We start from the raw sequence: 14,601 nt of genomic DNA, 5'->3' as shown, positions 1-14,601 counted from the left end.
ATGGCCTATAGACGCATTCAGACTTGGGTGCAAATTCTGACTTCACCCTGTAATTTAAGTTTTTTGATTTCTCTGTAGCTTAGCTTTCTCATTTGTAATATAAAGTTAGGGGATGATCAACATCTAGTTTTTAACAATTTCATAAAACTTCTCTGTGAGCATATGATAAGCCAGATATTTTTTATGGTACAACCGGCTTTTCAATACAAGTTTTAAAGAGAAGTCTTGCTTCAGAAATCTAATAGGGTTTACTGAATTGCATACTATCTAATAAAAGGGTAATGTGCAAATTAACCATCACTACATCACAAAGATGGCAGCACCCAGTCCTCTCAGCCCCGCCAGAGTCCCCCAGTCCAGGGCGGGGGGGTGGAGCGGGGGGGGGGGTGGGGCGGCCACTGAGAGTGGGCAGTGTGAGCAGCCTGGCGGAATGCTTGCTTCATCGCCATGGCGATGAGGCAAGCATTCCACCCCATCAGCGGAGGGCCTCTGGGCAGTGGGCATGGCAGGGGGGGGGTGGGGGGGTGGGGGGGTGGGCGGGGGGCAAGCCTTCTGCACCTGGCCACAGATGGGTCTCTGGCCGCAGAGAGCTTTTGGGCAGTGGGTGCGGAGTGGCCAGGCCCCGCAGAGAGCTACTGGCACACGGATTCGTGTGCAGGGCTACTAGTTTATACATATAGTTCTTATTGCCTTTTTACCAGTACCATAATACTTTCTGAGTTTTTTCCTGAAAACCCTTTTTAAAAATCATTCTTTTGCTACTCTTGTAATTTTTTAATGTTTTTATTGTTTTTAATGTTTATATTGATTTTAGAGAAAGAGGAAGGGAAAGGAAGAGAGAGAGAAACATTATACATGCCCCGACTGGGGACCAAACCCACAACCTGGGCAAGTGCCCTGACTGGGAATCGAACCAGTGACATTTAGGTACACAGGCAACTCTCAACCAACTGAGCCACAAAGGGCAGGGCTCTTTTGCAACTCCTAACTTAAGCATACTTAAATGGGGAATTGGTTTTCTATTTTAAGTCAAACGATATGAAATCGCTGATATTTAACAATTTTTGATATACCCATATAACAATACCATATGGTTCAAACTAATACATATGTATGTATGTATTTTATTCCATCAAGGGATGATATGGTAAACCTGAGGAACTGATAAAAACTGGGGTACAAATTTTGGTTCACACTGAACAGACGACATCTATTAAAAGGCTTTTTTTTTTACTTTTCCAAAAAGCAAAGCATGAAGGAACACACGTTAGCTGTGTTACTTTGGGCAAGTTACTAACAATTTGAGCTTCAATTAACTCAGGAAATACTAGGGTTTGAATTTAAATCATCTAATTTAATAAAAGAAATAAGAATTTCATTTTTACAATGACATCTTGGTTAAGAGCACAGAAACTGTTTTTTTAATATGCTGTATAATAAATTAAGCACTTTTTTTTACAAAGTTTATTCCCAAAATGTCTCCAAAAAACCCATGTTCAATGTAATTAGCTATCTAAAAACCCTAAGTTCTGCCTGAGATCACTGATATCTTTTGAATGTATATACTTTATGTTACAGTTGATTGTTAGAGATAATAAAAATAAAATCTTCAAATGATGTGGATCCTTTTTAATTAGTAGTAATACATATTATTTTCCCATAAAGAAAAAGTTATCTCCACTGAAAATTTGATAAATTTTGCTTCTATGTCATACCAGTGAAACAACTTAAAGATTTCCTACTTACCACTGATTGCCTTAGGCTTTTTAGCTATGTATTCCTTCCATTTTCTTGAACTGAGTTGGCTGGGAGGTGGAATAAGTATGTTACTAATAGTACATGGCAATACAAAAAGTGCACCAACCTATTGAAAACAGAATATACTTTTAGTGACTGCACATTGATATTAATTCTTAAGTAGTATCATCTGACAAGTTTCCTCTCATATTTCACCTACATAAAATGTATTTAGTAATGTTCTCTCCCAATAACTCCACTAAAAAACAAAAAAAATGCCCCACCTCCACCCTACACCCCCAAAAAAGCCAAAGACCAGTCAACAAAAATAGAGAAAGTTCTTCAAAGCTATAAGCTTTTTTGGTTATAAATCTCTAAAAAACCTTACTATTCACATATCTGCTTCAAGTTCAGGTTACAGGTATAATTTCTTCTTTTTCTGAAAACTAATGAGAGGCCAGAAATTATATCATCAAAAGATTTTGTCATATTTAGCCATAATTTTATAACCTTTTGATTGGATGGATTATTGTTCTGGCTTCAAAATTAGAATAATTTAGTAAGCAACTTCAAAACTTCTGTTCCTAGAAATTAAAGATTTAATGATGATAAGTACAAAATGCAGAGAAACCACATGAATCACATGCCAGGAAACACACAGCAGCTTCTCACTGATTTATGAGCAAACTCAACTTATTCATCTTTGTATTCCCAGGGCTGGCCAGACAGATGCTTATTAAATATTTGTTTTCAAAAAACCACCATAATATATTTAGGTAAATTTTTAGTTTGATTAAGCACTGAATAAACAAATTGCAATTCTGAAAGTGGCATTTTGCCACTTATTTTAGAACACAAGCTATAACAGTCAGCACATCTCAATAAATACATATTTTTAAACTCTGGGGAAATTTAGTCGGGGCATTTGCTATAGATCTTAAATCTAAGGCAAAATCACTTTTAACTGTCCTCCATAGATGGATGGGTTACAAGAGATGTGATACTCAAATAATGCATTAATGTGCTAGTTTTACTGCTACTTATTACTTTTACTTATATATTATTAACAGACATAAAAATAAGTATATTACAAGAAAATAAGGTAATTAATGTGCTTATTTTCCTTTATTATTATAGTAATAACCTTTTTCATTTTAAGTCAAATGTATTTTACAAAGTCAAGAATTAGACATTAAAAACATTTAGCAATGTAAAATAATCACTAAGTATAAAAGACCTATGTGTAATTTTCTAAGTACTAAGTCCTAGTTCTTCATTGTTGCATAAATAAGACTTCAAAGTCCTAAATGCACGGCAAAACTGCACGACCCAAAGACTGTGATGTGACCATGCTAGATCAGGGCCCAGTTATACTTGACAATTACATAATCATTATAATTAGAACTTCACAGTTGAGAGGTGCTAAATGAAGTTCAATGCCTAACATATAGCCTGATACAAATGTGGCTGGACCCACAGGCCAAAGAAGTGACCAAGTTTTTGAGTCATTTCTTTTTGACTAAACATTTGCTACAAACATGAATGACATTTCTAAATCTCGCCATGAAGTTTATTTTGAAAATTTCTTCTAAAAAACAAAACAACACTTCATGTCTGCAGAGGACTTTGGAGTTATTATGAAAAGTCCAAAGTGGCTTAATATAAATTAGGCCCAAAATCATGTTATATTAAAGAAACCAAATCACTCAAAAACAGATTCATAAACTATAGTCCCTTTTCTCACACATCATTAAATATTGAGTTAGAAACAAAACACATTCCCTACATTGCCACATAGAGAAGAAATCTGCTCCAACAATAACATGGAGTTCTTCTTGGTACTGTTTTTTGTCAGTTCTCTGAACTAAGGAGTTAAAGAAATGAAAGAACGGTAACTGTAAAACAATTCTACTCCCTAAGACAAGTTTGATTCTCCAACTCACAAGGTGCTTGAATTTATTTATTAAAAATTTTAACTCTAGGAATTTACAATTACTCCTTTCCTTAAGGATAATTATTTTTCCGATTATGAAAATATACCAAGAAATAGTGTTAGTATGAATGGTATCACTATAAACTTTAGAAACAAGAGATCTGTAAAAACTGTAACTTCTGAACAAAAATTCAAGGACACTATACTAATGCTCCATTTTCAGCCAACATTTTCTTTTTTATACAAAGTATCCTGTTCTTAGGTCTATTTCTAAAAATCATTACATTTTTTAAGAGAATTTAAAATTTGTTGAATATTTACAGGTATAACTGATCACATTCATATTTACTTTAGTATATAACAGATACAATAGACTGGCGCGTACCCATTCTGCTGATGGCAACAGAAACTACTGAGCATTTCTGGAATATGAAAACTACTGTTTTTCTCTATGTATTCCTAACACTCTCCCTCCTCCCAACCCCATAAGCAGCAAGTAGCAATCAGGAAATCTTCTGCCTCGTCTAGAAGTATAAATACAATCCTCGAGGGGAGGAATTTTCTCGCAAGCTGTAGAACTTCTCTTAAAACAATGGCAATGAAAAGTATACTGAATACTGTTCTTATATAAAACAGCACAGTCAAACATTTAATGTAGAGTGGGACAAGGAAACATTCTACCCAACACAGAAAATGTAACCTAAAATGAAGATATAAATGAAAGGATACAACTCGAATTCAATGTCCGACAGATAGCAGGAGGGTAGGTCTGATAATTTTATCAGCTGCACAAATTCTAAAGCTAGGCCATAATAATGGAAAACCTAGAAAAGAAATTAAAATTATATAATACTTTAAACACTATAAGGTAAAATTGAACAAATAGGTGATTAAGGTTTAAAACTTTAAAACGAATCTAAAAAAGCATGTATTTACACATAACGTCAAACACACATTTCATCCTCTATAGCAGACAAGAATTTCTTCCATTTCAATTCTACATATCAGAGCCGAGAGACAGACATGGAGATTTCTTAGGACTAGAAAGATATTAACAGGGAGATGATGAGTCATAAAAAGAGGAAAGCAACAAAGGAAAAGTTCTCAATCTTTCCTGTTTATTCTCAGCAAGACAGACAACCCAAGAGACTAGAATATTTTTTAAAAAAACTAAGAATTTACAAGACTGAGAAAGCAAAAGAAAGGTGACCTCAGAATGAACTCAGGTTAAGTGGTATGCTGAAACAAACAAACAAAAATCCTTGGAGGAAACACTGAAAAAATTAAAATTAAACAGAAAACTAGTGAAGGCAAGAGTGCTAATTAACAAAGTTCCACTCAGAAATAACATTGCAGTATTTCTTTGGGTAGAGCCAACAACTAAATTAGGAGTGAGCTAATGAAGAAGGGCAGGTATTTCAAGAGATGGGGCTAGAGCGCTTCATAAGAAGGGCAAAAAAAAGTGAAGATATATTGAGGAACCAACACAAAGTTGTAGACTGGCAGAAAGCTGAGTAATTTTACAATGTAAGTTTATGTGTGAGTATATTTGTATTATACATATACAGTGTATATAAACATACATATATACAAATATAGAGTGTTTGTGTGTGTAGAGAGAGAGAGAGACTGAGAGACTTACATGTACTGAAGAGGTTGTACCCTAAGGTTCTTTTCAATTGAAGCAAAAATTAGATATGCTATTCTTACTTAAATGGGGTACTACCAAAGATGAGAATTTGAGATCATCAATCTTATGTTCCTAATCTTTAGAAAAGAATTTAATATTCCTTTGAAAGATGGCCATGACAAGTTGCTTAAAGTAATCAATTCTGAACAGCTATTGGGAAATGTGTTTCCATCGCCTTTTTGTGTTACCCTTGGGTCAGAAAATAACACCCATCCATTTGACATCAGTATAATGTTATGACTGTTATATTTTGCATTCTTGAATTAGGCCTTTTAAAGTGAATTTCTAGAGTGCTTCTACATGCATAGCTCTTACGTTATTATTCCAATGTAAAAAAAAAAAAAGACAATTAAACCCTCTTTAATCATTATTCTTTATAATTACTTGCATTTTAAGAATCTATGGTGATATGGGACAAAAACCTAACATTTTAAACACAGTAAATGAAGCATATGCCCAGTACTATGTCAGAGGCTATTTTCTCACCCCATTTAACTCTCATGATAACTTTGTAAGATAAGTGTGTTATTATTGGCTCCACTTCACAAATGAGTTAATCAATCTACCCAAGGTTATAATGCCTCATAGGTGACAGAGTTACGTTTCCAACCCAGGTCTGCCTAACATCAAAGCCTCTCCTCTTTCCACTGCATCATACTCTCTGACCTTTTCAGTCTAAGAAAGGTCACATAGTAAAGTTCATGCCAACGGCAGTTGCAGGTCTATAATGACCTAAAGTTAGGCCCATTTCATTAAAACAATATTTTTAAAAATCTAAAACAATAATAGTTTTGCCAACATTTAATGTGATTACACAGTATAATTTAAACACTTAATTTTACTATAATAAAAATACATTAGTAAATGTGAATTTATAACTCGAACTTATAGGGACAAAAATATGCATGAATGGATAACTGCAAAATTAATTAAACATAGATTACCTTTGGTAAACAAGTCTTATCCTTCGATGGAATTATCTTTTTGTCAAGAAAGCAAGTATTTAAGTTAGATGTATTAAAACTCTTAGGTGCAACTCCCTTTAAACAGAATTCAGGAAAACAAATTTCACATCCAAACTGAAAAGAAATCAAGAGGAAAAAATTACAGACATCACGAATAAAGTTATAAAGATTAATACATCTTCTTGCAATATAAAAGTTGGGAGGAAACCCCTATGTAAATTTATTTTCCTTTCTTCAGCTCAAAGTGTGGTTCCATTTATGTACAAATCCCACTTATTTCAACTCACACATGAATTTTTCATGAAAAGCTCTCCTTGGCCCTTCACCAGCCTGTGAAAGTATATTAAGTCCATTCTATGCAACCACGGAACCAAATAACCTCCTTTGCATATACTTGTTCAATATCTGGCTTCCTACCAGTCTGGAAGTTCTGCAAAAACAGAATTTGTTCATGCGACAACGGAAGCTGCTGATGAAAGATCAATTCCTGCAGAAGTAGTAATAGCAGGGTTGCTAATAATACCAAGGGTAACAACAATGATCTCTAACACTCTGAGTGGTTACTTTGTACTTTAAATAATTTAGTTCTCATAAAAATCTATGAGCTAGAAGCTATTATTATCCCTGTCTTACAGATGAAGACAACTGTTGCACCAAAAGGCTAAATATTACCCAACATATCATACAAAACCACCAAGAAATAGAGTTGGGACTTAAATGCAGGCAATCTAAGTATAGAATCTATGTCCTTAATCACTATAATTCCTCTAGGCTAAAAGCTATTTTCCAACCAAAAAAAAAAAAAAATTGATTTCAACTTTTAAAAGCATCCAGTGGAGATATGGAAAAAAATAACAGAATCACATGAAAATAACTGGTCATTATCCGTCTGTATAAAAACATGTAGTTTCAGAAAAATTATACAAAAGCAATTCTCCTAGCTAATCGTATCTTGCACACTTCCAGGTGGCTATATGATCTTTACATTCAAACCACTGCAGAGCCCAGCTGGTGTGGTTCAGTGGTTGTCAACCTATGAACCATGAGGTCACGGTTCAATTCTGGGTCAGGGCACATGCCTGGGTTGTGGGCTAGATCCCCAGTAGTGGAAATGCAGGAGGCAGCCCATCAATGATTTTCTCTCATCATTGCTGTTTCTAGCCCTCTCCCCCTCTTCCTTCCGTTATCTGAAATCAATAAAAATATATATTTAAAAATTACTAGATGTACCAGTTAATAATGCGGATTTTTTTTCAATAGATGGAGTTACACATATGTTGATATATATGCAATTTGATATGTATGCTATTTTGCTGTATTGAATACAAGCTTCAAAACTTTCATATGTCAAATTTTGTGAAGGTGTTAACATCATAGATATTTTTACGCTTAAAAATGTCAAATTTCATGCCAAAAAAAGAACATTTGCAGGAAGTTTTAATTCATTACTTTATTTATAAGAAAAGTGCTGCTGAAAGTTATCATATACTTCAGGAAGCTTATGGTGAACATGCTCCATCTCAAGATACTTGTGAATGCTGATCTAAACACTTTAAAAGTGATGATTTCGATGTGAAAGACAAAGAACATCCAGGTCAACCGAAAAAGTTTGAAGATCAACAATTACAAGCATTATTGGATGAAGATGGGTGTCAAACTCAAAAACAACTTGCAGAAAGATTAAACGTTGCTCAGCAAACAAATTCCAATCGTTTACAAGCAATGGGAAAGATTTTAAAGGAAGGAAAATAGGGGCCACATCAACTGAAGGAAAGACAAATGGAAAACGGAAAAGTCATCAGTAAAATGTTGCTTTCAACGGCACGAAAGAAAGTCTTTTTTGCATCGAATTATGACTGGTGATGAAAAATGGATTTATTTTGAAAATCCCGAATGCACAAAATCATGGGTTGATCCAGGTCAACCATAAACATGGACTACAAGGCCAAATCGCTTCGGAAAGAAGACACTGCTCTGCGTTTGGTGGGATCAGGAAGGTGTGGTGAATTATGAACTTATAAAACCAGGTGAAACTGTTAATACTGATCACTACTGACAACACATAATCAATTTGAACCAGGCTTTGATCGTGAAATGACCAGAATGTGCCAGAAGACACGGCAAAGAAATTTTGCTTCGTGATGACGCACCATCACACACCTCACAACCAGGTAAAGACACGTTAAAAGATCTTGCCTGGGAAGTATTAACCCACCCACCGTATTCACCAGACCTTGCTCCTTCAGATTACCACTTGTTCTGATCGATGGCACACGCACTTTCTGAGCAGCACTTCAAAACATACGAAGAAGTGGAAAATTGGGTCTCTGAATGGTCTGCCTCAAAACAAGAAAAGTTCTATTGGGGCGGTATCCACAAATTACCTGAAAGATGGGGGAAATGTGTAGCTAGCGATGGACATTACTTTGAATAAAGCACTTCTGATGTTTCTCTTGAAACGATCATGTTTTCTTTGGATCTCAAAATCCACATTTTTAACCAGTTAATACTTAATCCGCATTACTAACCAGTTAATAGCTAATCCGAACTATTAACTGGTTAATAATTAATCTGCATTTTTAACGGGTTGATAGTTAATCCGCATTATTAACCGGTTAATAGCTAATCCAAACTATTAATCGGTTAATAATTAATTTGCATTATTAACCACAATAATTCAGATTTTGTAATCAAAGAAAACACGATCATTTCAACAGAAACATCAAAAGTACTTTATTCAAAGTAATGTCCATCGCTAGCTACACATTTCCCCCATCTTTCAGGTAATTTGTGGATACCGCCCCAATAGAACTTTTCTTGTTTTGAGGCAGACCATCCAGAGACCCAATTTTCCACTTCTTCGTATGTTTTGAAGTGCTGCTCAGAAAGTGCATGTGCCATCAATTGGAACAAGTGGTAATCTGAAGGAGCAATACAACAAAATAGCATACATATCAAATCAAATATATATCAACATATGTGTAACTCCATCTATTGAAAAAAATCCGCATTATGAACCAGTACACCTAGTATATTAAATTAAAAACCACTGCAGAAAGGTTTACCTGAAGATTTTACCTTCCCAAGTTTAAGATGAGAAAGCATTCAAATCAATAAGGACCCAGCTGCATTAATTCCTGCTGTCTTATTAGAGGTTGTATTACACTATTATTAAGGATAAATAGAAAAGGGAAAAAAAGACTAGTAATAGGTGCAATAAACCTTTACAGGAATGCAAGGGCCTACTCATGTTTCCACGTCACCCTGAAGAAATATTAAGAAACTTGGTTTTAGTTTTGTCTATATACAAAACTCTAGGACATTTACTTCAACAGGGGCACAACTTATAAAAGACACCAAACATATTCATAGAAGAAATGGCAAACAGAATTGAAACCTCAGAGAAATTTAAGATTAGGAAGTCCAACTAATCTGATAGTCTCAACTTGCAGTTAAGAAATCTGGAGTCCAGCAAGGTTAAAAAAAATTGCTCAAAATCAGAGAACTGCTTAGTAGAGGGCAGAGATTACTAAACTAGTATTATAGGTAAGATATTATGTCCTAAATAATTTTCCTATGTATGTGATAAAATAAAGACGCTTAAACAACATGCAGTTAACTAATGTCAAATTCTATATTTAAAAAAAATATATTACATTCTAGAACAGCCGTGGGCAAACTACGACCCGCGGGCAGGATCCGGCCCGTTTGAAATGAATAAAACTAAAAAAAAAAAAAAAAGACCGTACCCTTTTATGTAATGATGTTTACTTTGAATTTATATTAGTTCACACAAACACTCCATCCATGCTTTTGTTCCGGCCCTCCGGTCCAGTTTAAGAACCCATTGTGGCCCTCGAGTCAAAAAGTTTGCCCACCCCTGTTCTAGAACTATAGTGTCCAAAACATAATCACAGTGATTACTTACATTTAAATTAATTAAAGAAAATAAAGTTAAAAACTCAGTTCTTGGGATGAATAGTCACATATAAAGTGCTCAGTAGCAGTATGAGGCTAGTAGGATACTGCATAAGCACAGATAGAACATTTCCATTACCACAGAAAGTTCATTTACAGTGCTATTCTAGAACATCTTTATAAGGTACATTTTCACTAAGATTCATTTAAATTGTGTTATGAATAAAGTTGAAAGGACTGCTTTGCAAACTCTGATCACTGAGAAATCTACTTACCTTTCTTTCCCATATCTGGATCTTGCCCCTCCATAATTCCTTTGAGTCAACAGCATTCCCGAGATCTTCTAAAGATACAACATCAGCACAAAGGTATTCTGCAATTTTCTGACAATTTCTACAATTAAAAGATTAAAATTAAATATAGGGTTTTATATTTTACTTAGATTTAATGGTTATAGTTTAGTACAAACCTAACGGGCAAAAATGCAAGTTCATATTGTTGCTTTTATCTACTTTTTAAAATATAGAATACCCATTCAGTCAGCCTCTGAGTGAGTTACTATCACCTATCACATCTTCATTTAATCCTAACATCCCCAGGCATTGAATTATTACCTTTAATATTACAGGTGAAGAAAGAGACTTTACCTTAATATTGCTGGCTTAAGTGTATCAGATGCACACACACACACAGACTCGCCGATTCCTTATCTTAAAAAAGAGAACTAATCTTCTAAGTTGTCCCCATATGCACTTATCACAGACTATCATGACTATTACCATTCCTGTTTCTCCCTCACTTCACTGAAAAAGATCAAATCTCACTTTAACTCAGCAGCATCTACTGCTGTGCTTGGCATAAAGTAAGTGCTCAATAAACACTTGGTGAATGAAAAAAATCATGAAGTTAATAAACCTAATTTGAATACTCTTTAAGGATCAAACTGTAATAGAAATTGATCCTTACTAAAATGTCATAAAACACAACAGTATATATTTATTTCTATATTGGCACAGAAAGCAAAAAAAAATTATAACATTATAAATTCAGTGTAACCATGTACCCATAGTATTCATTATGGTGCTCACTGGACAATACAATCCTACTTAAAAGCACACTGTGAAAATTAATGCAAATATATATATATACACACACACATATATATATATTTACATTGATAATATTTACTAAAAACTTAAACATACCAAAAGTACAAGTACACAATAAGAAAAATCTAGATTCTTTTCAATTAATCTCCATTCACAGTATGATATAAAACTATCTTGTCACATTAAAATTTTTTCAAATGCTGAGTCTATTTAACAGGATAACATATTAATTGTAAAAAAAGAACAAAGACAATAATCAAATGAACAAAGATACTTACATTTCACAATGATTTCCTGCTATGGTAATTTTTGCTGAATACCATTCTTTTAAATGTTTTAATGCTCCAACAGTAGGCAAACAGTCTTTTAATTTAGGAGGATCTTTGTCAGAGGGCAACAGTATTATGTCTATCATTGCTCTACCTAGAAAGAGAAAAAGGCATTTTTGTAATTTTCTAAAAATGTTAGATATGAACTACCTTAAAACAGTACCATGAACGATTGACTATTTATGTTTATCTAGAAGATAAAGGAAAATTTTATCTTTAATTTCTAAAATTCTTCAAAACAATACACATCTTTAGGAGCTAAAAAGTTTTAAATGTTCATCATTTGATTCAAAGCCATGTTATTTTGAAATAGTTATCATGTGCGAGAAAACAATTAACTACATCACAATTACTTGTCAATTATGCACCAGTGGTTAATTACACACTTTGCTCTCATCAATACTATTGTACTGAACAGAGAAAAAACAATCCTGTGCAATTTCATCACATTTTTCTATACTTAACTTTGTTATAAAAAGGGGAATGAATCAGTATAAAATTGTAATGTTCAAATAAATTCTCTTTTTAAAAAAGCAAAAACACTCAGAAAACGCAATTATACTGACATCACTGGTTCCTGAGAAAGATAACTTCATGAAACTTTACATTTTATAAAATTATGAACTTACTGAAGATGCAGAACAATCAAAATGAAACAGAAGCAAAATAAAAATTTGATAATGAAAGTATCATAATTTTCCAAACCAATTTTGTCTCATGTATATTTCAGTATTTTGAACTTGACACATTTTGCTTAGAAAAATTGATATTTTTTAATCTATGTGTTCAGTTATTTCCATGCAGAATCTTTTACACTAAAATACGATCTTGAGTATAAGGAGCAAAATGTGATCTATAAAACCCATGGTACTTGCATAGGCTTTATTCATCACTGTATACTCAGCTCCTACTACAATGTATGTCATATAATTGACAACAAATATCTGCTTAATAAATGGCCTTGAATAAGAAAAATATTCAAAGAAAGCTCTTTGAAAGTTTATTTGTGGAAGCAAATTATACCAAGCTTTAGATGCCAGCTACTTGATTAACACAAAGAAATTGGAATTTAAGACAAAAACAGTTTAAAGCTAGTATGATGCAGTATTCATAAAATATGATTCTATAAAATAGTTCTATAAAAAAATGCTAAACCAGTGGCTTCTCTTATTGCACAACTTTAAATTTGATGTATATAGCGATTTCACAGCATAAAAGAATGTTATTAAATTATCTAGGTGAAAGAACTTCTTCCTCCAGGAGTTGTGTATGGGACTAATGCTCTATAGAACATACTCTGTAAAACATTGGTATGTAGTGGAAAGATTCTTCAGTAAAAAGTAAATTAGGAAACAGATGGGTATTTCATTTTCTAAGTTCTAATTTTTGTCTCACTAAATAAAAACAAATAAGAGAACTCTAATGTCTCCAGAATGTATTTTATTAAAGTAGTAAACTATGTTTTGTATCAACTTCAATTAAGAAATTATTTTTCATTTTGAATTTCAAAGTTAAAAATAACAACCCAAGGATAAAGACTGAATTTATCACTCATAGAAAGTGTAAAATACGATACAAATTATTGAAAGCAGTCATAAAACATTACCAGGAGCAGGAAGTTTGTCTGATAACTGATGCAAGTTTTCTGCAGATTCTTCATATAGACTAAAATAAAAAGGTAAGTTAGAAAAAACAAAAACACATACACATTATATCTCATCATAAATACTAATGCATCTACATGCTAGATACTGTAAGGAATGTTAGATGCACTATCTCATTTGAGCCTCATGATAATTCCATGATGTACTACTATAATACTATTGTGGTCCTTAATTAAAAGAATTTCCCTAAAGTTACATAATTAGTAGGTGTGGAAGACAGGATGCAAATCCTGAGTTCAATTTCTCAGTCATACCCAAAAACAAACAATAACAAAGATAAGCTCCCTAAATTAAACGTATTTATTAAATAAAAATCATAACTAATAGACCAAGCATTATTTTGAATCCTAAAAGTAAGGTATTTGCTAAGTGTTTAATAACAGATACTGCTTTGCTCTGAATTGCATATAACAGCCCTGACTGGGAAATATAAAGCTCTACTCAAATTCTTCAAAATCTTTTAGTTTGATCCGTATGATTATTTTTTTCACAAAATAATTTATTGTAAATCATACAGGTATTTAAATCCTTTATTATAAACCCACCACTGTCTAAAAAACATAAGGCATCTATGATAAAGTATAGTATTCAAGCTCCCTCTTGTGGAAATAATTAGTAGGTCATTTACTAGAAATTCTTGCTTTTCGACTTGTCTATCGTCTTGTAGTAGTGGTGAAAAACATAAGGAATTATCAGTGATCTGAGGCTGGAAAATACCTTAGAATCCTTTGAAAGGATCTCAACGCTTTACAAATAAGAAAACAAAGGACCACAGAAGTTAAGTGGCCCCAAATCATGTAATTAGACACTAGTTATATAACCCCCAGTTCAAGGTTCTTTCCACAATTCTACAATGTCTCCCTTCGCAATCAGTACAAACAAATGTGACCTAAAAATAGAAAACTGAAACTTTTTAAAAATCTGTAACAATTTATTGAAATATAAATTGACTACTAAAGTAAATAAAAGTGGTTTTTCATAATGCAATATGGGAGATTAAAATAAAAGGCACTGATTATGAGTCAAGACAGAATATTTCATGAAAAAAATTATCACCACTTGTATCACCTGAATTAGCTTATATATTGTACAATTAAAAAAAAACACTAAAAGTGAACTCAATTACCTATTTAATCCTCAAAAACTCTTTATGAATTTTTAAGGTACTTAAAATACTGTAGATATATAGAAACTGAAGAAATAATATTTCAGCCTGAAATAGCAAAATAACAATAATAGTTTGCTTTGAATGCTCA

General features: G+C 33.1%; 1 protein-coding gene across 4 annotated transcripts in view; it reads right to left on the bottom strand.

Annotated features, from left to right (window-relative positions):
* Window positions 1–14,601, bottom strand: part of LOC118670785 (MDM2 binding protein) — a 55,660-nt gene that overhangs the window by 37,451 nt on the left and 3,608 nt on the right. For all 4 annotated transcript variants that reach the window (XR_004972473.1, XM_036338173.1, XM_036338174.1 and 1 more), the window contains exons 5-11: window positions 13,288–13,346; window positions 11,631–11,775; window positions 10,519–10,636; window positions 6,305–6,439; window positions 4,400–4,494; window positions 3,524–3,596; window positions 1,747–1,864 (exon numbers count right to left, since the gene is read on the bottom strand). Coding sequence is in view for 3 of the 4 variants with exons in the window: in XM_036338173.1 (XP_036194066.1) it covers window positions 1,747–1,864; window positions 3,524–3,596; window positions 4,400–4,494; window positions 6,305–6,439; window positions 10,519–10,636; window positions 11,631–11,775; window positions 13,288–13,346 (743 nt within the window). In the remaining variant the exon portion in view is untranslated. The remainder of the gene's footprint in view (window positions 1–1,746; window positions 1,865–3,523; window positions 3,597–4,399; window positions 4,495–6,304; window positions 6,440–10,518; window positions 10,637–11,630; window positions 11,776–13,287; window positions 13,347–14,601) is intronic.

The sequence above is a fragment of the Myotis myotis genome, unplaced genomic scaffold (assembly GCF_014108235.1).
Source record: "Myotis myotis isolate mMyoMyo1 unplaced genomic scaffold, mMyoMyo1.p scaffold_m19_p_16, whole genome shotgun sequence".
In the NCBI taxonomy this organism is placed as follows: Eukaryota; Metazoa; Chordata; class Mammalia; order Chiroptera; family Vespertilionidae; genus Myotis; species Myotis myotis.
Note: the sequence above shows the minus strand (reverse complement) of the source record. Positions and strands in the feature narration are given on the sequence as shown.